Below are 24,833 nucleotides of genomic sequence, written 5' to 3'. Positions count from 1 at the left end.
GCCCACCACAACTGACAGGCCCTGTCCCAAGATGGAGGGTGATCAGGTGCTTAATGCGCACATATTTGAGCAATCATATTGCACCTGATCTTTTCACATTTAAGACAACATCCAGGGTTTTTTGTCCCATGCCATAAGGCCAAAAGCAGAAAGCATTTTACTGGTGCAATCGCTGCGCCAGAAGTCATCCCAGTGAAAGCCTCGCCCGTAAAGTCTTTCACTAGCAAAAATTGCAAGCGCCAGTAACTATTTTCACTGGCTCATGCAATTTTTGTGACTTTTCCAAGATTTAGAGATGATCAACAGAGGAATGTATAGCTTCTATGCGAACATGTTCAATTATATTAAACAGATGAGTGCCTGCTCCACAATGCATCTAAGCTAACAGCATGCACAACTTATTATGAGCAAAAGTTTTCAATCTAAATAAGAATAAGATTGTAGTTAATTCATTAATTTCTTTTCTGATTTTCTGATGTTTCTCTACTTCTATATATATAACTATGAAAACATTAAACTCTTAACCAAGACTATGCATAATCAGTTAATTTGTTTATTAGTATGTATAGGACATTATCATGCAGCCACTTTGTCTTTGGGTAGATAACTAGATATGAACATCAAATCTTAGATCTAGTCCTTGAGATGTCTTCAATATTGTGATTACTACTTTGGTAGGTTCTGTCAAAGTCAACAGATTAAATAGTCTAAAATGGAAAATAGGCAAGAGAAAAATGTCTAAATTTCACTAAAAAAAGCCTACCTACAAAGTGGTATCTAAGAATCTATTAGATACAGTACGTAGATAGTACATAAATGACAAATAGGACATGGTAAACACATCCCAAATGCTAGATTTAACAGTTGATGATTAGACCCATCCCAAATCAAGGCAGCTCTTTAATTAAGGTCATGTGAACGACACCAATACTAATTTCATATTACACGGTTCATATAAATACAACAAGCAACACCTCGAGCCCAACCCAACCAACACATGCACGTGTGCGCACACACAACTCATGTGCTTGCTTACCATCACAAGAGTACAAGATACTGTACTTCCCGTTGCTACTCTATATGTTGCTAGACATCCATCACCAAGAAAATAAACCTTCATCATTTTATCCTCTTAGAGGATGCAAAATCAGTCGATATGAAAGACATTTGTGACCAAACATCATGAACCAGATAAGCAGAACATATTAAATCTGCACCCCTGCAAAAGAAGGATTTCTCTTAATAACTCACCCTCTTTCTATGAGGCAACTAATATAATTCATTGTAACCTAAAGATGGAATTACAAAACAAACAAAGGTGAAAATTTTTCACTATTCGTCCTACGCTGCATCTTTACCTTAGGGAGCATTTGGAAGTGAGAAAAATTCTCATAGGAAGAGAAAATAAATCCTATAAGTTTTGATATAATAAATCCTATCAAACAGCGGACATCATCCACAACCTTTTAAGCAGATGATGCTCCAACTAGGAGTTCAATAACCACTAAGAAATCATCAACCAGAAGTCGTGGAGCTCCTTGCAGCGAAAATGAAGGTTCAGGAATAACCCAATAGCATCGGTTGCAGCCATCCAAAAAGCATATATACAACATTTGTGTCTCGCATTGTCAATGATTCAGTAAAAGCCATATCTACAATGGAAGATAGCAGCTTCTTCTGGAGCCCATAATCACACAAACTCCACATCTTTAAATCAAGCAGCAAATTATGGAATAGTTGCACTTGTAAGTATAGGGTTGCTTTTATGGGACCGACGTAAAGACACAACTGTTGTTACAAGCTCTTCATCTTTCACTCCACTTTGATGACAAACATACAAAGAGGATAGTGTTTTCAAAAGAAATTGCAGTAGTACAACTAAAATCTCTGGTCCATGGGCATGAGAAAGCTCTTCATTATTCTCAGGATGTTGGATAGCAAGAGATTGGATTCTTAAGATTGGAGCAGAAAGTATTGTTGTAGCTATAGACAAATGCAGACTCCCATTTTGTGGTTCTATATGAAAGAATTTGAACAATATAATAAACTCGATTTTTTTCTCACTGTTCCTTGAGATACCAAGTGGTCTATTTATAACCGTAAAGATTACAATGAATATGAAAACAATTGTAAAACAGGAGTTACCGTTTTTTGTGGAATACCAGAAAACGATAATGGACTCTTCAACGTTCTGGTATATTCTGGATACAAGAGTCCTCATTTGGTTTATCTGGAAGAAGTCCATGTATTCTTGAGAGTCCACGGTTGCTTGTATAAGAGAGTTCACAAATTGTATTCTTATCATGCCCCTGCGAGCTCAACCTGGGGTCAACGACGTTGAGCTTGTCACAAATAAAAACAAACAGCGAGAACGGAAGGGTCTTAGTGAGCCCATCAGCCACCTGATCAGACGAGGAAATAAATTGAACTTGGACATGACCTTTTTGCACATGATCCCGAACAAAAAAGAAAATTGATTTCAACGTGTTTGGTGCGAGCATGAAACATTGTATTCGCGGCAAGATATAACTCACCAATATTGTCACACCAAAGAGTAGGTGGCGAAGAAAGAACATGGCCAAGATCAGTCAGGAGAGACTTGAGCCAAAAGAGTTCTAACGCTGCGTAGGCTAGAGATTTATACTCGGCTTCAGTGCTGGACCAGGCTACGATCCGTTGCTTGCAAGAAGACCAATTGACCAAATTGAAACCCATAAAAATATCAAAACCACTGGTAGACTTGTGGTCATCAATGCTACCAGCCAAGTCAGCATCAAAGAAGGCACTGAGCTGAAGTGAGGAAGACCGTGAGAAGGACAGGCCATGCTGAATGGTGTCTTTAATATATCGAAGAATACGCTTAATAGCAGACCAGTAAGTAACTGTAAGATGATGCATGGACTCACATACCTTATTGACATCCAAGGCAATGTTAGGCATTGCGAGAATGAGGTATTGAAAACTGCCAATAATACTCCGGTGTAGAGTAGGATCAAGAAAAGCAGGAGCATCATCCTTGAACAGCTGAGTGGTGGAGCTCAAAGGAGTGGAGATGGGCTTCACATCGGCTATAGAAGCACGATGAAGAAGATTCAAGGCATAAGTGCACTGGCATAAGAAAAGGCCTGAAGAGGCATAATGAACTTCAATACCTAAATAGCAGTTGAGGTGCTTGAGATCTTTAATAGAGAATGCACGACTAAGATGCTGAATTAATTGTATGATGGCAAGGTAGGAGCGGCTTGTAATTATGATATCATCAATGTAAACCAGAACATAAATAACCAAGTCACGATCCCGAAGTATAAATAACGAAGCATCAGAGAGAGATATATGAAATCCGCGAGACTGAAGATAAGAGTTGAAACACTGGTACTAGGCACACAAAGTCTGTTTGAGGCCATACAAAGCATAATTCAACTTGCAAACATAATTACGATAAGAATGGTCTTCAAAACCAGGAGATTGTGCCATATAAACATATTTCAAGAGAAGACCATTTAGAAAGACATTATTAAAATCTAATTGGTGTAATGGCCATGCAAATGAAACCACAAGAGCAAGAACTACACGGATGGTAGTAGGTTTTACCACTGGACTGAAAGTCTAAAAAAAATCAATACCTTCTTAATGAAAGCCCTTAGCGACAAGGCAAGCTTTATAGCGAGCGACAAAACCATCGGTGTGGCGTTTAATCCAGAAAACCCATTTGGAGCCAACTACATTGTATTGAGGAAGAGGAGGAACAAGGTGCCATGTATGATTGAGTTGGAGAGCATTAAACTCATCTTGCATGGCCAGTCGCCACTTGAGATCAAGGTTAGCTTATTTGAATGAAGTGGGTTTGGGTGTGAATAAGACTGAGCTAAAATAGGCAAGGGGGATCAGATAACAGGAAGTAGTGAATGCACGGGGTTTGAGTGAGTTGGTCATAGATCGAGTAATCATGGGATGGGTATGGTCAGACGAACAATTTAGAACGAGATCAAGGAGAACGGGTGGTGAGGAAGAGTCAGTTGGGTCAGCATTAGGGACAATACTTGGGCAAGGAGTAGACGATAGAGGAGAAAGGAAAATATCAAGTGGGGCTAGCGGTTCAAAAAAAGATAAGGAAAGTGGGTCTGGAGGAAGGAGGACAACGACTGGAGAGAAATCTCAGTCGAAAAGAGAGGATCAGGGAGAACAAGCCTCCGGAGGGATGGGTCCAAGAGTAGATTCGTTAAAGTAAACATGACGAGAGATATAGGTGCAGTTTCGGGATGAGTCAAGGTAGAGATAGCCCTTGTGGTGAGAGGCATAGCCAAGAAAGATACAGTGAACGGTCTTAGGTTGAAATTTGGTGGTGAGATATGGTGTTAAGAGTGTGTAGCAGCGGGCACCAAAAACACGGAGATGATGATAAGTAGCCGGTTTGTGAAAAAGAAGCTTGTAAGGAGATTTACAATGAAGGACTAAAGTTGAGAGATGATTAATGATATACACTGTAGTACGAAAGGCTTCTACCCAAAAGGAATACAACAAAGATGAAGTATGGATTAGACTAAGTCCGGTTTCAACAACATGCCAATGTTTTTGCTCAACAAGACCGTTATGTTTTGGGATGTGCAAACACAAAAATCAATGAAGTATGTCATGGTCCTATAAAAATTTTTAAATTCATGATTGGTAAATTCACCTCCATTATCATATTGAAAAGTGCGGATGTAGGTTTGCAGTTGCTTTTCAATAACAAACTTAAAGGCTTTAAAACATTAAAAAACTTGTGACTTAGTAATCGTGAATAAAATATCCCATCCTTCCATAACGCGAACATGACCCGAAATCATGAGGACAAGGATGACCAACGTGATATCCTTGGCATTGTTGACAAACCTCCATTTGGCCAGTGCCCATCATGTTATGCGGACTACATCTTTGCATTCCTTCTATCCTTAAGGATTGTCCTTTTGACCTCTCTATGTGTTCCTGCTGCCTTAAAAAGCTTTTGATCATTCCTTGAAGATACCCCGTCTTCTGCAATAACAGTGGCTGCCTCGTTGGCTTCGTTTAAAGTTTGAGAACCATGAGTCATTACCTTGGTTCTAAGTCTATCAGTCAATCCTCTAGTGAATTTCATCGCTCGATTATATTTGATTGTATAGACATTCAGACAATAGCTCTTAAGATGATGGAATCTACTGGTGTACTTTGGCAAAGACATCTCGTTATGTTTCAATTCAAAAAATTCTTTGTAATATCCCATAAAAATAAACCTTTTAAAAAATATTTCATAAAACCAAAAATTTTGAGAAAATTTTAAATTTTTCTTTGATGTAAAACAAAATGACTTTCAAAAGGATAATGAGTCAATGAGATTATCTAGGGCTACATTCCAACCATTTCAAATACTGAATGACCCACATGAGTGCAAGCGCAGACATATATTAGCCTCCCAATATCAGATACAATACAGAAACACCCATAAAGAATACTTGATTGTGTTTATTACGGTAAAGGAATCATATAATAAATGTAGAAGACATAAAACTTTTAAAGGTTATGAGATTGGGGAGTCACATAATAAAGTTGAGATTTAAAGAATTTGATGGGATAAGCTTAGTAGCTTAAAAGCAAACCATACATAAAGTAAAAAGGTTTCATTCCATTCCAAAATAACAGTATAATGTTTAATACATTAAATGTATTCAAAATTAAAAAATGTTTTGATCTCTCAAAGATCGATAGAATGGTAACAACAAGGCCCTTGCAAAAGCTATAACCCATCCTCCCACCTCAATCCTTCAGGATGATATCTGTAATTTGTAAGGAATCAATACAACATGCTCGTATTATACACAAAATTAAACTTGAAAAATACAATCGAGTTTGTATTGGTACAACTATAATATGATTTCCATAATTTATAAAAGAGGGTCAAGGAAATCCATATTCATATATTTTCATTTAGTCATTCATTCATTTTCATTGCAATAATTTATAAAAAGAATAAATAATTAATCATATTAAATATAATTGCATAAGAAAAATAAGTCATGTCACATTGATCATTTCAGTGTAAAACACACGTACATGATTTTCAAACAATTTAGGACCTGAGTCTCTCATAATCATATCATATATATCCGCAGATTGTATATAAACAAATAGGCCAAATCTTATTTGATGATTTCAGCATATATTAGACATGCATGCTTCTTAAGCTAAGCTAACAAGACATAAAAGTCTGTAGCAATTTATGACATTCATATTCATTCTTTCATAAAAGAATAAACAAGTTAATCATATGACCAAAACCAGTGTGAAACACACACACACACACACACACACACATGTTTTTCATACAATCTACGTTTATTAAATGTAGGAATAAGAAAGATAAGTCAATTCTCATGACTATAATATGCACTCTTGTATTTTCATATCAAAGAACATGTCAATTATCATGACCTTTCCAATGTGTATCAGACACACATGCATCTCATGTGCATTTCAGTTAACTCCCTTACTTAAATCATCTAGTCAATCTCATGACCAATTCTACATGTCTTTTTCATTCACATATATGTTCATATGCAATAACATTCGTAAACATTAGCAATCTACATGTCTACAATATTATGTTTATGCATATGACAAAAGTGATTCGAAATTATTTTCGACCCATATGATATAAAAGATGGTATAACTACCCAAAAATAACCATCGGTTTATTATACCGTGTAGTTTTTATTTCTCTGATAGCTTAACTCGGTCTATCCCAGACTATCAATCCTGTAATGTAGTGATTGAAAGATAGACACAGAATCCTTGTATCGGCCTACAACCAGATATATCGCCTGAACTAAAATAGAGAACGTTTACCCTAACTCTGTAGAGATTTTGGCACTACCGCATAGAATCTGTGAGTGGTTTTATCCCCTAACCTTCGCGGGACGAGAACGAGGCACATATAATCCTCTAACATTATGTTCTCACAAGGCTTGTACCACCTTTTTCTTTCTAAAAAAGATATGACATTGACACAGACCCAACCATCTCATTAAGATCGAGACATACCTAACTGCCTTAGAGAGCTTAGATTTATCAGTGCCTCATAAGGATCTATGACCCATAGTTATCTTTCATTAATGCAATAGGTCACCTTCCAATGCCATTATTCCATACAATGATCATATCATGCCCTTATGCATGACCTAGTCATCCATGCCTTTACGTATGACTCATTCACATTCTCATGGTCCACCTATGAGTGTGCAATGAACTCATATATCATGCTTTTATAACAAACATGTAACATGTTTGTAAATATAACATTCAACAACATGTTGCAATATACTAAAAGAATGCATCACACACATGACATTCATAGAATGCATTGAACATGTCATAAATGCATACATAACATTTGTAACATGCATAAATGAACAACACTCATGCAAAGCATACAAAATAATAGAATATGCATCAAACAAAATATAATAGCATACATGACATGTATATCATCACTCATTTATGAGTGCACGAGCATTTAAACCCATGTAAAAGTACACATGTAGCACACACACTCCTTATTTCTACCAAGTTACATCATACCTAGCATAACTTTGACTTCATAAAAGAAAAACACTTTTTATGTTCATACATTCAATTTATGTTCAACATGACTCCAACTTCAAAAAGATATAGGTACTTCTATTCTCATACGTTTAAATCATGCATTTGCACAAACCCCAATTTTTTCAAGATTTGCATAATTATTTTTATCATAAGCACTTACCCAAGATCATTTGCCCAATTTTATAAACATTGTATTTTTTCAATGCGCATAGGCATATAACCATTTTGATACTTAGCACCAGTATCACTTATTTTGCATAACATGCATGCCATTTCATATAGACAATTAGCACAAACATTTATGCATTATATATATATATATATATATATATATATATAAAACAGAGACTTACACATGCATATGACCATATTCAAAGTATGAATATTAGGTATGTATGGCACTTATGTAAAACTAAAAATATAATGTACATGTTAACTTATTAACTATGCACAACCACACATGCACATATATTTATAATGTGTATAATGGCACAATCAAAACCATAGTGCAAATATACACAATAAATATTTCAAAACTGAGTTTCAAACGCATAAACATTGTTAAAAACTGGTTTTAAAGTGTGCTCATTATGACATTCAAATCTTGAAATATTTCTCTCTTGGGCATTTCACTAAACACTTAGCGTGCAACACAATTTTTAAGGCAAAATTGAAATCCCAACATATGTAAAGCATAAAAAAGAAATTATTATGCCACATAAATAATTACAAATGTGTATTAGAATGTTAATTAAACATATAATTAACGTAATCAAATCATTAGGCATGCATATAACCTATTTTCGCAAAACTAGTAACTAAGCTACATGCATCAACCTAATTGCCCAACAAATAAAATATGCTTGCAACAAAATAAATGAGATATTCATTCTACAAATTCAGTTTAAGGTTTCTACCCTTATAGAATGATAAAATGATGCTACAAAACCCAAAAATGCAAGGGGTTTCGTAATCCACAAATACCACAACAACAACAATACACCCAAACACTTGGTATATGATTGTAAATGCAAAACCCCCAAAAATGTGGGCACACAAAGGGTTGGCTTAGGCATTTTGCACGTTGTTGTGACCTCTTTGACTGCAGGCAAATCGAGAAAAAAGGGTGGATCGATTCCCATAAAAATCGACAAGAGAGGGGTGGTTTTGATGTAGCTCCTCCACCAAACCTTGGAGGAGAATCCTTCTTCCAACTCCAACCTAAAATGCTTTAATGGTGGTTGCAATACCAAGACTTCAATGCCAATAATGGTTGTTGCACAAGGTGAGTCCGCTTTTTCACTTCAAAATTGCACAAATAAGAGGGAAAGAGAGAGTTGCCCGATTTCAGTATGGTGGTCGGCTATGGTGAGGGAGTAAGAAGAAGAGATGGAGAGAGTGAATGGGAGGAGAGAGGGGGTTCGCATGAAACCAAAATAAAAGGGAGAAGGACAACTGGGCTGGAAAAGTAAAGGAAACAGAAGAGGGGAGGTCTGGTGCCGTAGTGGCCCCCACCAGCCCTCCTCCTTCCTTTATAAAATGCACCCAACCCTAATGGGTTGGGCGGTTTGGGTTATGGGTTGGGTCCCGACAAGTGGGTTGGTTCCCACTCAAACTGTGTGGGAACTACTCTAAACCATACTACAACAACAACAACTACGCCTTCATCCCAAAACAATTGAGGTCGGCGATATGAACCAAAAAAGAAAATCATTATGGGTCTTCCACATGAATCCTTCTCCTCCAATCATTTCTATCCAATGCCATGTCCTCGGTGAGGTTCAAAGCATTCATATCCTTTCCTATTAGGCCTACCCCGACCTCTTTTAACTAATATATTTTCTCATTTCTCCATCCTTCTAACTGGAGCATCATTAGGCCTTCGCCGAATATGTCCAAACCACAATAAATGATTCTCTCTCATCTTATTTTCAATGGATGCAACACCTACCTTCTTACGTATCTCTTCATTTCAAATCTTATCTTTTATTGTATTTTCACACATCCATCTAAGCATACGCATATCAGCTACACTCATTTTTTGAATATGATGTCTCTTGGCAGCTCAACATTCCGTACCATATAGTAAAGCAGGCCTAATTGTCGTCCTATAAAACTTTTCTTTTAACCGCAATGGCATTCTACGATCGCACAACACTCCAGTTGCACTTTTACATTTCATCCACCCAACCTTTATCCTATGATTTACATCTCCATCAATGTCTTCATACTTTTTGAATGATAGATCCCAAATATTTGAAACAGACATCCACCGGTATTTCTTGCTCACCAAGATTTACTAGACTCCCATCACTACTTCGTTGCTTACTAAACCGACATTCCATATATTCTGTCTTACTCTTACTCAAGTTAAAACCAATAATAAAAATATATATGTCATTTCAATAAAATAATAATAAAAATATAATTGTCCCATAAAGATAAAAACTAAAGGTTAAGTCAACATAAAAAAAAATTAAATCAAAATGTTATATTGGGTCCAAACCCATTTGGACATCAAGTTCATAAATAAAACCATTTTATGCTTAAGGCACATTCCCAAATTTACTAAAAATTAAGATTTTTTCTATTCTAATCCATTTTAATCATGACAACCATGAATTTGACTAATTAAACTATGCCACAATGCTCAAAATAATTAAATTGCTTAATTTATCAAAATTTAAAATTTTATGGGTCTTAGGTTCTTGTATCATCATTTCTCGTGCGTGCACTAGGAAATAGGCATTAAAGAATGCCTCTTTGAAATCTTCCCATGGCACAACAGGCCCTTTTCTATTATATCGTTTTATATCCACTATGCCCTTTTCTACACTTATAATTTCAAGGATTCCATATTCCATAAAAACCAACTCTTATTTTAGAAAATTTCAAGCATATCCCCATAACTAAAATGCCCTAAACTTATCTTTAAATTTATGAGCATATCCTTTGCCCAAAACATCCATCAACATTCTAAAAAATGATGACTGACCTTAAATCTAAACGGGTCCGATCAGAACCGGAATTCAATCATATAAAGATTGGGTGTTACACATAGCAACCAAACCAAGATCTCCATTCAAAATCAAGGCATGTTCGGTTGGATCACATGTGATACACTTTCTTATTTGAATGAGAAATGTGAATCTCATTCAGAATTACATTTCGTGAAAATCTTGATATTTTTATCAAGATTTTCAAAATCTTATGTATTTTCAAGATGCAGTGAAGCCGAACATAAAAAGGTAAGCTGTGAGAACGTAAATCTCGTTTGCGTTTGCAAATGAGAGTCACATTCTAATTTGCTTATGATTCTGAATCACGTGTGATGTTGAATCATGTTTTGAAAGGAGAAACGGAACATACCCCAACTATGATTTTGAATGACTTGTGATTCTAAATCATGAACAAACGAAAGAAGAGAGAGAGAGAGAGAGAGAGAGAGAGAGAGAGAGAGAGAGAGAGAGAGAGAGAGAGAGAGAGAGAGAAGCGTCAGAGGGGGCACCAGAACTCAAAGTGTGGTTGACCAAAGGGGCATCACTTCAGCCGTTGGGGAGAGGCGAGGGGATCAGGAGGGGAAGAGAGAGAGAACAGTTGCTGAAGCTCCAAAGGGGGGGAAGAGAAACCCTAAGTTCCCTATTCGACTTTCCAGTTTCTTAAGGGTGAAAGCGGGGCAGGGCAGAATGAGTCGGGTTGGGTTAGGTTTGCAATGAACCAAGCCTGTCGAGCCTTATTCGACTCGATAGGTCGTTCAAGCTTGGTTCGATAGCACGTCCAAGCTTCATGCTCGATGCTCGATAGGTCGTTCAAGCTTGGTTCGATAGCACATCCAAGCTTCATACTTCTGCTCAAGCTCAGCTCATTTGCCCTTGAATGGGCTCGGTTTGGTGTGCATTCCTAGCGTAACCTGATTGCCTATTAAAAAAAAAAAGATGTACACGTGGCACAACCAGGCTGATCCACGTGAGGTATACATACTAAAGAGTCACCCTGTACTACCATTCTTTAAATTCTGTAGGGCTAGGGGCCTAGGCTAGTTCCCCCCTCTTTCAAGAGTTTCGCCGGAGCATCGTCTTCTTCTTCTTCTTCTTCCTCTTCCGTACGAGCGATGCAGGGCGTGGCTTCGCTCTTCCGCAGAGCAACCTCCGAAATCGGCGGCAATTTCCGGCTCTCCTTCGCCAATCTCGTCAGGAGCTACGCCGTCGAGGCGCCGGCCTCGGCGGCGACGCAGCAGGCGACGAGGAAGAGGAAGCGGAGGAAGAAGAAGAACCTCTTCGAGGTCGCCCAGTTTCTGCCCAACTGGGGGTTGGGGTATCACCTGGCCAAGAGCCACTGGGACGGCGTCTACTACAAGATCGCCAAGATCAATCTCTACAAGGTGACCCCCTTTTCTTCCCTCAAACTAGGGTTTTCTTGCCCTTCCGTTTCTTCGGTTGCGTCGACGAAGTTTTTACGGGGGTTTTGATCGTCGATGGCTTCTCATTCGCTGCTTCATTTTTTGTTTTGTAGGATGGTAGGCACGGAAAGGCGTGGGGGGTTTTCTACAAGGATGGTGAGTCTCTCTTATCTTTCTCAATCTCTGAAGTTTGTCTCATTGCATTTGTAGTGAGAAGAGAGCGTGGTGGTTATATAGGGTTTGTCTTTTCGTTTTCCTTTCCTTGTATGCGAAGTGGTTTGTTTGTTCCTGATTAGAAATGTGCACACTAGATCAATTGGTAGGGGGTAATCTTGTGTTTAATGGAATGCAATTGCTACTATATGAAATTTTGACTGAAAAAAGATGGCAATAGGAATGAGAAGGATTCGAGGCCCGGTACTAGATGCAACGCCAGAGAAGGCCTGATCAGTTTGATTTGGTTGATTACGTTGGTGATATAGGCGGTAAATTATAGGTGGGTTGGCTGAATCGCAGTTGAGTTTGGAGTTGGGTGCAGCCACACCAGGATTGTAAACATTCCCATGTTGAAGCATTAGGGATGAAGCCTTTGTTTGGGAGTTTGAAATGTCGTACTGACGAACGTGATTAGATCCAAGGCGCGAGTACTGGGCTTATTCTCAATGTAGGTTCTGGTGTTGGACCTGAACGAGTTTGAGTACAGTATGGGTGTGCCTAATCAGATAGGGAAAAGGTTCTTCATCATATCTCGTGGGCGATGAGCTGACTTTCACTATCAGTGCAAGTATGCAGCACGGGAGTATTCTAAAATTTGAAGTCAAGCCTTATGTCCACTTTGCCCTGAGTTTTGGAAAGCGATCTACTTTAGGGTGATTTCCAAAAGTTTGAGGGTTCATTTTCTAATGGTTGAACACTATTCGGAGAATTAGGTATGCCTGTTATGCAAGAATTTGTGTGATGTCAAGCTTGGAGATGGGTTGCTGTCAAAAGTTTTTATCAGCCTTGGCTTCCTTGCATGAGGATCTCATCTAAGTCAATAGTCCTGGCCCGTGGAAAAGGTTCAATCGAAAATGTCAAATTTTGACAAAAGTATGCAAAAATTGAGTACCCTCTGCAACAAAGGAAGAAACATGCTCGTAGTGTTCCTACTAATTAAGATCTGAACTTTTTGGCTGGTTTTCCTCCTTTACACTTTGTTGGTCACATGGATGTGAATGAAAGAAGATGAAGCAATGGCAAAGAATGGAGGTTCAGTCAACTTGATAGATGCTGCCACCATCCTGCTGACTCTTGGAGGAACCAAACACTATCATAGTTGACCTGCATTATAAGGGTGATATTAGCTTCTACCTGCATGTCATTGGTAATTTACTAGGCACTAACATACTTGCAAATTGCAAATTTGCAATAGTGCATTATGTGAGACTCTTCTCGTCCACACCTGACTGCCACATTATCCAGAAGCTGGTAGATATCACACTAAGCAGTCACCCTCTCCCTGCAGATTGCTTGAAAATATGTACCCTTTGCTAGGACCCCTAAATCAATGAACTAGGGACTAACTTTTTGAGATCTCCAGTTTCTACTACCTCCTAAGCTTTCTTACCCCAATCTTATTACCTTAGACCGTAGTGGGTTTGTCTGCTATTTTATCTCCTCTGTCATCATGTTGTTCCTCTGTTGTACCACCCTATTGTGCTAGCAACCATTCAACCTTTTCCACCCCCTTTTGCAAACTCTTATAAGACCTTTTGACATTGACCTCTGCATTAGTTGGTTTGAAGATGATGCCATTATGTAAAGGATGCGAGATGCAACATCTTTAGATGTTTATAAATTCTTTGACTCTCTTTTTGATGAGTAGGGATGGCAGTGGACCGGGGCGGGTGCGGGGGACAAGGTCTCCACTCCCGCCCCGTCTCAAAAACCGGACCTCCATCCCCGCACGAGTTTGGATTTTAACCTTCATCCCGGCCTCCATCCCCGTTTCATGTCCTCCATCCCCGGTCCAAATGGGGTGAGGCAGGGCGGGGCCCCCATTTCCCCTTGGTCCATTGCCATCCCTAAAGAAGGATTGGGGACAGGGCGGGGGAAAGCGTAATTCCATCTTCGCCTCCATCTGTGCACGAGTTTTGATTTTAACCTCCATCACTGTTTCATGTCCTCCATCCTCGATCCAAACAAGGCGAGCCGGGGCGGGGGCCCGTTCCCCCCCCCCCCCCCCCCCCCCTCGGTCCACTGCCATCCCTATCGATGGGGGAAAGTGCCACTTGGTTCCTCTTGTACAACTGTAGGCTATGCCACCTGGGTACGGGTGCGGGTACAAAGGGTATGACACGACCTATGTCATAGGGATTTGGCCAGACAAGTGCCGCACCCGTGTCGACGTGGGTGCGGGTGCGACACCCGGTGTGGTCAACCCGACCTTGGGTGCGGCCAATGCACCCAGGGTCATTTTGGTCCATTTTTTGGATTTTTTTTTAAAAGTTGCCCTATGAAATGGGCTGCAGAATTTAAAAAAGATAGCACAGACCAAGTACCTCAAAAAATAAAACAAATAAATTTGTTGATCGAAGTAATATACAAGAAAATCACTAGAAATGCACGAACCAAGATATACAAAGAGAGAAATATTGAGCATTTTCTTGCTTCCATATTTGTGAAGTCCCAAACAACTTCACAAATATAATATATGGAGAGAGAGGGAGAGAGATTACTTGTTCTGATGAACGATGGACGCGACTCTCGACCATCTCTCTCGCCAGAACGAACGAGCGATAGAGCTGGAAAGAGACAAAAAGTTTCTCTCTCAAGGCGCTTTTATATTGGCTAATTTTTCACGGAGTGCATCGTTCCTATACAGTGAATGCTTGTGAAACGACTTGTACTGGTAGATCTGCAACACATGATTCCTAGATGGACAATGTAAGATCATAATTGCTTGAGCGTTGTGCTTTCTCATGATGGGGTGAGTCGCACCTTTTTCTTGCGTAATGAGAACCGTCCATCTTTTTGACGTGGTGGGGATCGTGACAGTCTCGCGTCCAACGAGGGACGGTGGCCGGGCCATCATCTGTGCATTCTTCACCGTTCATCTTGTTACGTGTTGGCGCAATCTGACGTTGCCTTTTTGGAACACGGGAATATAATGGACATGGTGCAGTGACAAGTTCGGGTTGGATTCTATCCATAAGTGATTACCCGATCCATTTTTCTGAGCACGCTGACACCAAACCCGTACTCCAGTTTTGTTGGGTTTGGGACTGGCCCGCCGTATTATGGGCATCCCATGTCCAAAGATCCCAATTTTGGTCCCCCCCCCTCTCTCTCTCTATATATATATTTATTATTATTATTATTTTGCTGCACCCCCGCACCCAAGGTTTTTGAAAGTGCTGCACCCCCGCACCCGCACCCATGTGACATAGGACACGGCAATTCCAAAAAATGTGGGTACGGGGACACCACTATATATATCATATAAATAAAAAATAAATTCAAAATAAACTGAATATAATCTAATTATATATGATATATATATAAAATATATATTATATACTGAAAATATAAAGTTATAAACTGAAAATAAAATTATAAATTATAAATTAAATACAAACTTGTATGTACTGAAGGTAAAATGGTGTGTCCCGTGTCGACACGGGGATACATGTGTCAACACGGGTACGGAGGGAAAATGGAGTGTACGGGTACCATAGATTGGAGGCAATGAGAGAATCCTATCACACTGTTTTTACCAACTTGGTGAAAGATCACAATGTCTTTTTTACCTCCAATCAAGTTGGTTCCTCCTTCCTAGGAGTACAGGAAATTGGAGACCATGAATGAAGAAAGTTGATATGCTAAGCATAAGCTCCAAATGAAGTCCATGACTTTGATGTAATAGTGATTAGACTTCATATTTTGTGCTACCTCAAATGGATACAGACTCCGAGGGAGATCTGGTTTAGTATTTTGGACTTAATACATGTTTTCAAACTTTTAACATACTGGTTTTCTGGCTTCAGAAAAATAATCTGAGATGCTTAAAATTCCTGTGAACAAGCTACCATTGATAGAAGGATTTGGGAATGCAAAAAAGTAATATGAATGTCTTCTATATTATGGGGTTTGTTCCTTCCACACACAGCGACACAAAACAGGGAATGCTTCTGCAGAAGAAAGAAGGGAATTTTTGAGGGGGTAACAAGTATGACCCGAGGAAATGTGACCATTTCCATTGACACAAATGGCACCTTAACGTAGTTTGGTTTAAAATTTAAATTCATCAGTATTCTCGCACACACAAATAGATAGATAAATAAATATATATATGAGCTGTAGATGCTTGGCTTACACAGTTAAACTCTTGAAACACATGCGTAATTGTACAATTGAGCATGCCATTTGCTTGTAGGAACAGACTTCCCTCCTCAATGTGTTCTCCAAGTTTCAAAATAATAAAATATTGAGTCACATAATACGTAAGTGTATGAGAAAGGGGATGCAAGGCTACAGTGTGTCTCTCCACCCAGGAGTAAGTGTGTGTGCCTGTATGCACATCATTGTGAAAAGCACGCTTTTGAAGTGCGCTTTTGCATTTCACTTCAAAAGTAAACATGAAAATGCTTCCAAGTATAGTGCAAAAGCGCATACAAAAAAGGCATACACTTTTTTTTGAGAGAAAATACACACTTTTGTTGCATTTTGCACTTTGATGGTGAAGCATATGCTTCACCCAAATGCTGGTCAAATGGTTTAAGTAGGGCTCTAGACTTTGCATAAGAGACTCCATGGGCCCCCATCTACAAAAGGGCATGAAAACCCCCATCTCCAGTGACGTCCGATCAAATTTGACTTCTTTTTTGGGTGAGTTTTACAATTTTTCAGTGTTGTGAAGGGTGGAGATTGCTTAAATGAGTTATAGGTTATCTATGTTTTTTTCCTTAACCAATTGTTATTTAGATTCTTATAATACTCTTCCTCCTTAGTCCTTTCCATTCATGTATGCAGCATGCTCTCTCTCTCTGTGTGTGTGTGGGGGGGGAGAGAAGCCTTGTTCTCTCTCTTTGGACATTATGGTGATTGGTGAGCTATGTAGTCAAAACACCTAGGCTTTGCAATTCCTAGGTGAATACCTTAAAATGTACCATTTTTGCTGACTAGGCACTGACTAAGGAGCCTAGTTGGCGACTAAGCTGCCTCCGCTTAGGCATGAGTGCAGTTTAGTCATTTATTATTCATATATATATTTTGTTATTTTTTTGTATATATAATTATATATATGTGCATGTGTTTGTGTGATTTGTTCCGTGAAATCATGAAAATATGCTTAGTTATTATATATATGTGTGTGTGTTACTTTGCTTTTGAGATTTTTTCTGTGAAACATTGAAAGCAGCATGCACAGTTAATTTTAATTGATTATGTTTTTTATATATGTGTGTGTTAGTTTGCTTTTGATGAATTTGTCTATAAAAGCCTGAAAGCATGTTTAGTATTATGAATTATGTAATATGTTATTTATATATGTCTTTTATTGTGCTTCATTGAAAGGTTGAAAGCATATTTTGTTGATTATACTTAATATGCTATGAATAATTGAAATATATATATATATATATATATATATATATATATATATATATATATATATATATATATATATTGTGAAAGCATGTGCAATTTTGTACTTGCATAATAAAAAATCTTATTAGTAAAAGAAAAACAACAACTACGCCTTCATCCCAAAACAATTGGGGTCAGCGATATGAACCAAAAAAGAAAATCATTTTGGGTCTTCCACATGAATCCTTCTCATTCAATCATTTCTATCCAATGCCATGTCCTCGGTGAGGTTCAAAGCATTCATATCCTTTCCTATCATCTCCATCCATGTCTTCCTAGGCCTACCCCGACCTCTTTTAACTAATATATTTTCCCATTTCTCCATCCTTCTAACTGGAGCATCATTAGGCCTTCACCGAATATGTCCAAACCACCGTAAACGATTCTCTCTTATCTTATTTTCAATGGGTGCAATGCCTACCTTCTTACGTATCTCCTCGTTCCGAATCTTATCTTTTATTGTATTTTCACACATCCATCTAAGCATACGCATCTCCGCTACACTCATTTTTTGAATATGATGTCTCTTGGCAGCTCAACATTCCGTACCATATTGTAAAGCGGGCCTAATTGTCGTCCTATAAAACTTTTCTTTTAACCGCAATGACATTCTACAATCGCACAACACTCCAGTTGCACTTTTCAATTTCATCCACCCAACCTTTATCCTATGATTTACATCTCCATCAATTTCTCCATACTTTTGAATGATAGATCCCAAATATTTGAAACAATCATCCATCGGTATTTCTTGCTCACCAAGCTTCACTACACTCTCATCACTACGTTGCTTATTAAATCGACATTTCATGCATTCTGTCTTACTTTTACTCAACTTAAAACCTCTTGCTTCCAATGTCTGTCTCCATAATTCTAACTTAGCATTAACCCCAGCTCTAGACTCATCAATCAAAACAATGTCATCAACAAACAACATACACCACGACACATTTTCTTGAATTGATCTCGTAAGTTCATCCATCACTATAGCAAATAGGAAAGGGCTTAAAGTAGATCCTTGATGTAACCCAACCGTTATAGGAAAATTGGTTGTCACCCCTCCACAAGTGCGGACATTGGTTACTACTCCTTCATACATATCCTTAATTATACTAATGTACTTGAGAGAAACACCTTTCTTCATCATTGTCCACCAGAGAACGTCCCTAGGTACTCTATCGTATGCCTTCTCCAAATCAATAAAAACCATATGCAAATCTTTGTTCCTCTCTCTATTTCTCTGAATAAGTTGTCTAAGAAGATGCATAGCTTCCATAGTTGATCTTCCAGGCATAAAACCAAATTGATTCTCCGATATCATGACAATCTTCTTCAACCTAGACTCAATCACCCTCTCCCAAAGTTTCATAGTATGACTCATGAGTTTTATACCACAATAGTTTGTGCAATCTTGTATATCACCCTTATTCTTATATAGAGGCACCAAAGTACTTTTCCTCCACTCATTAGGCATCTTATTTGTCCGCCAAATCTTGTTAAAAAGATTTGTCAACCATTCTAAACCTTTCTCTCCCAAGCATTTCCAAGCCTCGATAGGTATACCATCTGGGCCAACTGCCCTACTTGATTTCATTTTCTTCAAAGCCTCTGCAATTTCTTTCTTTTGAATCTTGCGCATGAAGTCACGATTCATCTCATGAAAAGGAATGAACAAGTCTCCAAAATCTTGAGTATGACTTTCATTAAATAGCTTATCAAAATAATCTTTCCATCTCTCCTTAATCTCCTCATCTTTGACTAAAACCCTTTGCGTTTCATCTTTGATACATCTAACCATACCCAGATCCCTCGATTTCCTATCTCTCATCTTTGCAAGCCTATAAATATCCTTCTTGCCCTCTTATTAGTAAAAGAAGTAAACATATTTTTATGGATATTTTGTGTTCCTTTTTATATTTTAATTGGGGGTACTAGTCCCGCCCATAGTGACAAATATTGCGAGATTTATGAAAATCTCACGATAATATCGCGAGAAATTTCCTGAAGGTTTAAAACGGCAATTTCTCACGAGATTTTCAAAATATCGTGAGATTTGTGAAAAAACATAAATACCGCTATTTAAACATGATATTTACATTTTAAATGGATATTTATTGTGAAAAAAACCATGTTTTTTATTTTTAAATAAATTTTATTAATATTTTCTTATAAAAAATATTTTTTATATTTTTTAATTTATTTTTTTATTGCCGAGATTTTGCCAAAAATGAGAGATTTATGAAAATTTGAGTTTTTGAAAAACGACATTTTTCCATTTTTAACTTTTGTCACTATGGTCCTGCCTAGTCCTGACTAGTCCTTTTAGGGGTCTACCGAGTAGACACTACCTAGCACTTTTGACTACATAGTTGGTGAGTATGTGAGTCTTGGGGTTTAGGCCTCCATTAAGCTTGTTTCTTTGAAAACAAAAGAAAAAAGATTGTTGCATGTCTATGGTAATAAGGATGACATTGGGGAGGGTGCTCTTTTTTTGCTGCATATGTTTATGGTGGACTTTCTGTTCATTTCCTATTTACTTCGTACCTTAGTTCATTTGCTAAGAAGGATTGTTGAAAATCCATTATCAGTCATTACACAAGTTTTCTATGCCTTGTGTCTGATGGAGGTTTTTCTCTCACTTAATATTTTAACACTTTTGTAACCATCAGTTTTGATTTTAGAATTTTGTCTATTTTGGGCTGTTTTCAGTGAATTTTACCAGGGTTTTTGCTGTTGATTGTGATTGGAGTACACATGCGTTGTTTAATTTGTTCACAAAAGAACTTTGATTTTCATTAAGGTGTTTGGGGATTATATTAAACTGATCCTTATATATTTTTACCATTGTGTGTTAAATATCATTATGAAAAGTTTTGAATTTTTTACGGTTAAATGTCAACAGTATCTTGCAATGTCATAACATTCTATTTTTAAAGAATTTTTTATGTTTTGAATAATTATCTATGAAGTATACTCCTCGCCTTAAAGGGGTCTAACGCTGCACCTCGTTTTTTAGCTTTTCACAACACTGTGCATGTGTGCGCACGTGCATGTTTGTGTGTGCATTTGTGTTTGCATATGTGCGTGACTGCCTGTGTGTGTGTGTGTGCACAAAACTAATCATCTCCAGTTGGATAAAATGGTTGTTCTTTATATTCTTGTTTATATTTCTTTTCGCATTAGCTCTTTGTCAGCATCACAAGGATTTTGATCAATTCATGTGTTTTTATTCATGTCATATTTTGTTTCTAATGTCATCTTTCATTTTTAGCCTTCATCATAGACTCTTCTTTCAGACTCTCCTTTTCTTCTCACCGAGATATAATTATTTATATGTTATATATGCCCTGTCATAGAGGTCAATCTCATAAAAAACAATAACAATAAAAAAGTAAAACAGGAAAGAGATTGGAATGGAATCATCATGTGAGTAAAACATGACTAAATAGAACGGAACAATACCCAACCTCTTGGTTACAACAACTCGTATACACTGACATCAAAGTATTATCCATTTGTAGATGGAGCTTCGACAGCAGCTAGGTCTGGAGGGAAGTTGTGAGCATTACGTTTATGCATTACTTCCATACCAAGGTTAGCACGTTTAATGATATCAGCCCAAGTGTTAATAAAACGACCTTGACTGTTAACTACAGATTGATTGAAATTGAATCCATTTATGTACAATAGGTATCTATACTTTGTATTGTTAAAATTTTTCCTGTTTGATTTCTTTGTCAATTTTTATCCTATTTGTTGATGCCTTGGATGCACTTTACCTTTTTACCTCTGACTGAAAAACTGGAACATGTAAACCCCAAGGTGAAGAACGGTATGTTTACTGCATGTCTGTTCAAATGAGGTGGTTGACGTGTCTCTTGCATGTGACCTTTGTCATGCAATATTAATTACCTAAATACCATTTTTATCTTCTGCTACTAGTGAAGGAGACACATGCTAGGGCCTTTTATGCACTACTTGCAATTGGATAAGTGGGAAGAGAGTATTTGGAGATTTAAAGAAGAGGGATAAAATCCTCAAACAACATGTTCTGTTTTTCATACTTGCAGGTTTACCAACTACAGATACTGCCAAAAAAATAAGCGGGGTTCATAAACGAGGGTGGAGGTATATTCCAGATTCCTCAAAAAAGACTTCAGTCGCTGCCCTAAAATCTGAAGTGCAGCCTGAGGTCCAAGGATGAGTGCCTGCACATAATTGCAAGTCAGGTGTGGCTTCACTGTTTTTCCCCAAACAGTTTTGGTTTCTCTTTCTGTGCTGAATCAGTGAGTCGAATAGGGTGATTAGCAGCAGGGACAAGAACTCATGGTTGCTTGAACAGGGGCTTTTATGTAAATACCAGCAGAATGTGCTTATTGTATTTGTCTATCACTCTTTTAGCTCGTTGTCTATGCCATTATCAATTGGACATGGATGAAGATGGCACTGGATGTGATTTTTTCATAATAGATTTTATGTAGGATTGTTGGAGATAACAACCGGTTCATCTGGTTTACTTTCTTCATGGGGAAAATTTCTGTTGTTTAAAACATTCTTGAAGTTATGGTTATTTCTATCACTCTTTTAGCTTGTTGACATTGTTTTCATCTTCATTTCATATGATGGTGATTGTTAAAGTTCAGTACTAATCTCACTGCTTTAAGTTTTCAGAATTGAAGAAGTTCAGAACTTATCAGCTAGTTGTAACAGTTGGGGTACATTCACAAGAAGCCCTAGCGTGTGCATGTGTGTATACACTTACACAGAAATCACATTGGGTTGTACGTGCAAAGAAACTATGAAGGCTGAAATGTAAGGAGATAAGAACCTGGGTTTTTCTCAAATGTGGTGCCATCCTAGTTTGGGCCATGAAGAGAAATCAAGTTTCATTGTGATGGTTCTCTAAAGTAAACCTATTTTAAACTTGAAGTGCAAGAATTGTTTTTTGGATGAATAAAAGATACTAAAATAAGTTAATACTCAGGGATTGATTTGATCTCCAAAACTATAGGAATTATGCCACAGGGACGTACTATGTATGGTCTTGTGTCCAAGGGGCACAACACAGCACTTGGACACACTATGGCATGCTCATATATTATTTAATGTTTTCAATAGTTTTTAATAATATTTCCCAATAACGGGGTCGAATGAAATAGCGGGATGGTCAAGTCACCTATCATAACCAAGGGGTCTCGGGTTCAAAATCCCATGGGGACAATCCCCCAGCTTTCCCATGAAAAGAATCAATAATAAATATATTTATATGTAGTAAATATAAAAAAAAGAATTTAACATAAATATTAAAAAAAACTGTGTCCTCGTGTCTTAATCTTTCAAAAAGTTTGTATTGTATCTGTATCGAATGAGTCCATGTCCATGTTCATGTGACATAGGCTGAACAAAATCTTGCATTCCTATATTGACTATGATGGTCAAAGGATGATCCTTAATTTGTGTGATTATATGCTCTACAAGATAGCCATAAATTCTTAGTTCTGTCAGTCTTCAAGGATGGTAATTTTCCTATGATTTGTCTAGTCTTGACTCATAAAAGTTTTCTGATTTTTGGAGGTGGTTATATCGGCATGTTGAATTTTCTTCCTATTTGACCTGTTTCTCTTAAAGTTTATAGTCACATTGAAGACCAATTTTTCTGCAACTTGAAAGATGATTCTACTGTAAACACATAACCTATCTTATATTCTAATTCATATTCACAAATTGAAATGTGGCTGAAGATTGTAAGCTTTTGAATAACAAGAGAAAATATAAAGTGAGAGAAGTCTCTTAAGGGATTTTATCATCTGGAGTTGCATGAGCTGAATTACTGTTTTGCAATCACATTTCATCAAACACTGAGCTTATATGAAATAAAAGATAAACATTTGACCCTTTCTGGGACTTGAATGTATCACTCATGCTAACATACTAGCAATTAGGATGTGCCATACTATGCGTGATTTTAGTATCCAGTATTCTGAATAAAACAGAACTGGTGGGGACTTGGAGGAGTTAATTGATCGGGAATTGGAGCTTGTTAGCAGAAATGGTGCTAGTGGGCATCATTTGGCTGTAACAGGAAGTCTCTCTAATGGCTCTGTTACATGTAAATGGTACTATTGTTAGAGATAGGAGTTATAAATCCACAAGCATTCATTTTGAGAGGCATATGCATACTTGTGAAACTTTTCTGAGCCCAAAATTGTGAGCATATGCATCTGAACTAGAGAAAACAAACAAGAGTTATATTGTTGCTATTCGAAGAGTGCCACTATTTGAAGAGTTATACTGTTGCTATTGCATCCAAAGGTCATTGTTCTGTTAAACCACCATTCCTTTCTTCTCATGCACAAACGTGTGTACTTGCCTCTACCCACATGACCACTAGCTTATCCTTGTGGGTCATAGATTCTTGTGCTGTGGCTTACATGCGTTATAAGGAAAAAATTATTTCTTCTTTATCCTGCTCATATTGTTGATTTTCGTAGTTACCAAGGATGTGGTTTGCATATTGCTGGTACCATAGTTGTCAAAGGCGCTAGTCGGCGCCTAAGCAGACGACCCAGAAATGGACTAGTCGGGGCCTAGGCGGGACCAAGAAAGCAAAGTATCAAGAAAAGCATAAACATTACAATAAACAGTTAAATTTAGTAACAAAGATATGATTGTAATTATGAATTAAGCATACATGTGTTATTCAGTTTAAAATATCATAAAATTTTATAGCATTGAACATAAGGCACACACACACACACACACACAACCACCAACACACGTGTGCATGAAAAACATGGGCATACATGCAAAGAACAAAAATAAAGCAGAAGGAAAAAAAAAAAAAAAAAGAAGGAAAAAAGAAAAAAAGGAAGAAAAGGAAAAAAAAGAAGAGAGTGGAGGGGCCAGAGAAGGAAGAAGAAGAAAAAGAAGAAGGAAATTTCAAAAGAGAAAAAAGAGAGGGAAAAAAGGAAGAAAAAGACAAAGAAGAAGAAGAGGAAGAGGTGGAAAAAGAGAAGGTGGAGCGGTAAAAGGTGGAGGAAGAGGAGGAGAAGATAAAAATAAAAAAATAAGAAGGTAAAATGGAAAAAGGAAAGAAGAAGAAAAAGAAAGAAAAAAAGAACAAGAAGAAAATGATAAAAGAAAAAAGAAAGGGTTTGGGGCAAGATGAAGAAGAGAGAGAAAAAAAAAAGAT

General features: G+C 37.6%; 1 protein-coding gene across 5 annotated transcripts; it reads left to right on the top strand.

The window, feature by feature from the left end:
• The first annotated feature begins 11,646 nt into the window (after nt 1-11,646).
• LOC149839959 (uncharacterized) lies at nt 11,647-23,308 on the top strand. 5 transcript variants are annotated; one of them, XM_090002933.1, is made up of 4 exons: nt 11,647-11,998; nt 12,130-12,172; nt 21,163-21,235; nt 21,712-22,219. In XM_090002933.1, exons 1-3 carry the CDS (start codon nt 11,729-11,731, stop codon nt 21,201-21,203), a joined length of 354 nt encoding a protein of 117 aa, XP_089859059.1. In that variant the 5' UTR covers nt 11,647-11,728; the 3' UTR covers nt 21,204-21,235; nt 21,712-22,219. The 5 variants fall into 5 exon arrangements, with proteins under 5 accessions (XP_089859059.1, XP_089859060.1, XP_089859057.1 ...); XM_090002934.1 differs by lacking the exon at nt 21,712-22,219 and adding an exon at nt 21,584-21,665; XM_090002931.1 differs by lacking the exons at nt 21,163-21,235; nt 21,712-22,219 and adding an exon at nt 22,313-23,308.
• The last annotated feature ends 1,525 nt before the right edge of the window (nt 23,309-24,833 follow it).

The sequence above is a fragment of the Nuphar pumila genome, chromosome 4 (genome assembly GCF_984573655.1).
Source record: "Nuphar pumila chromosome 4, dmNupPumi1.hap1.1, whole genome shotgun sequence".
NCBI classification, from domain to species: Eukaryota; Viridiplantae; Streptophyta; class Magnoliopsida; order Nymphaeales; family Nymphaeaceae; genus Nuphar; species Nuphar pumila.
The sequence above is the reverse complement of the archived record's forward strand: the minus strand, read 5'-3'. Positions and strand labels throughout refer to the sequence as shown.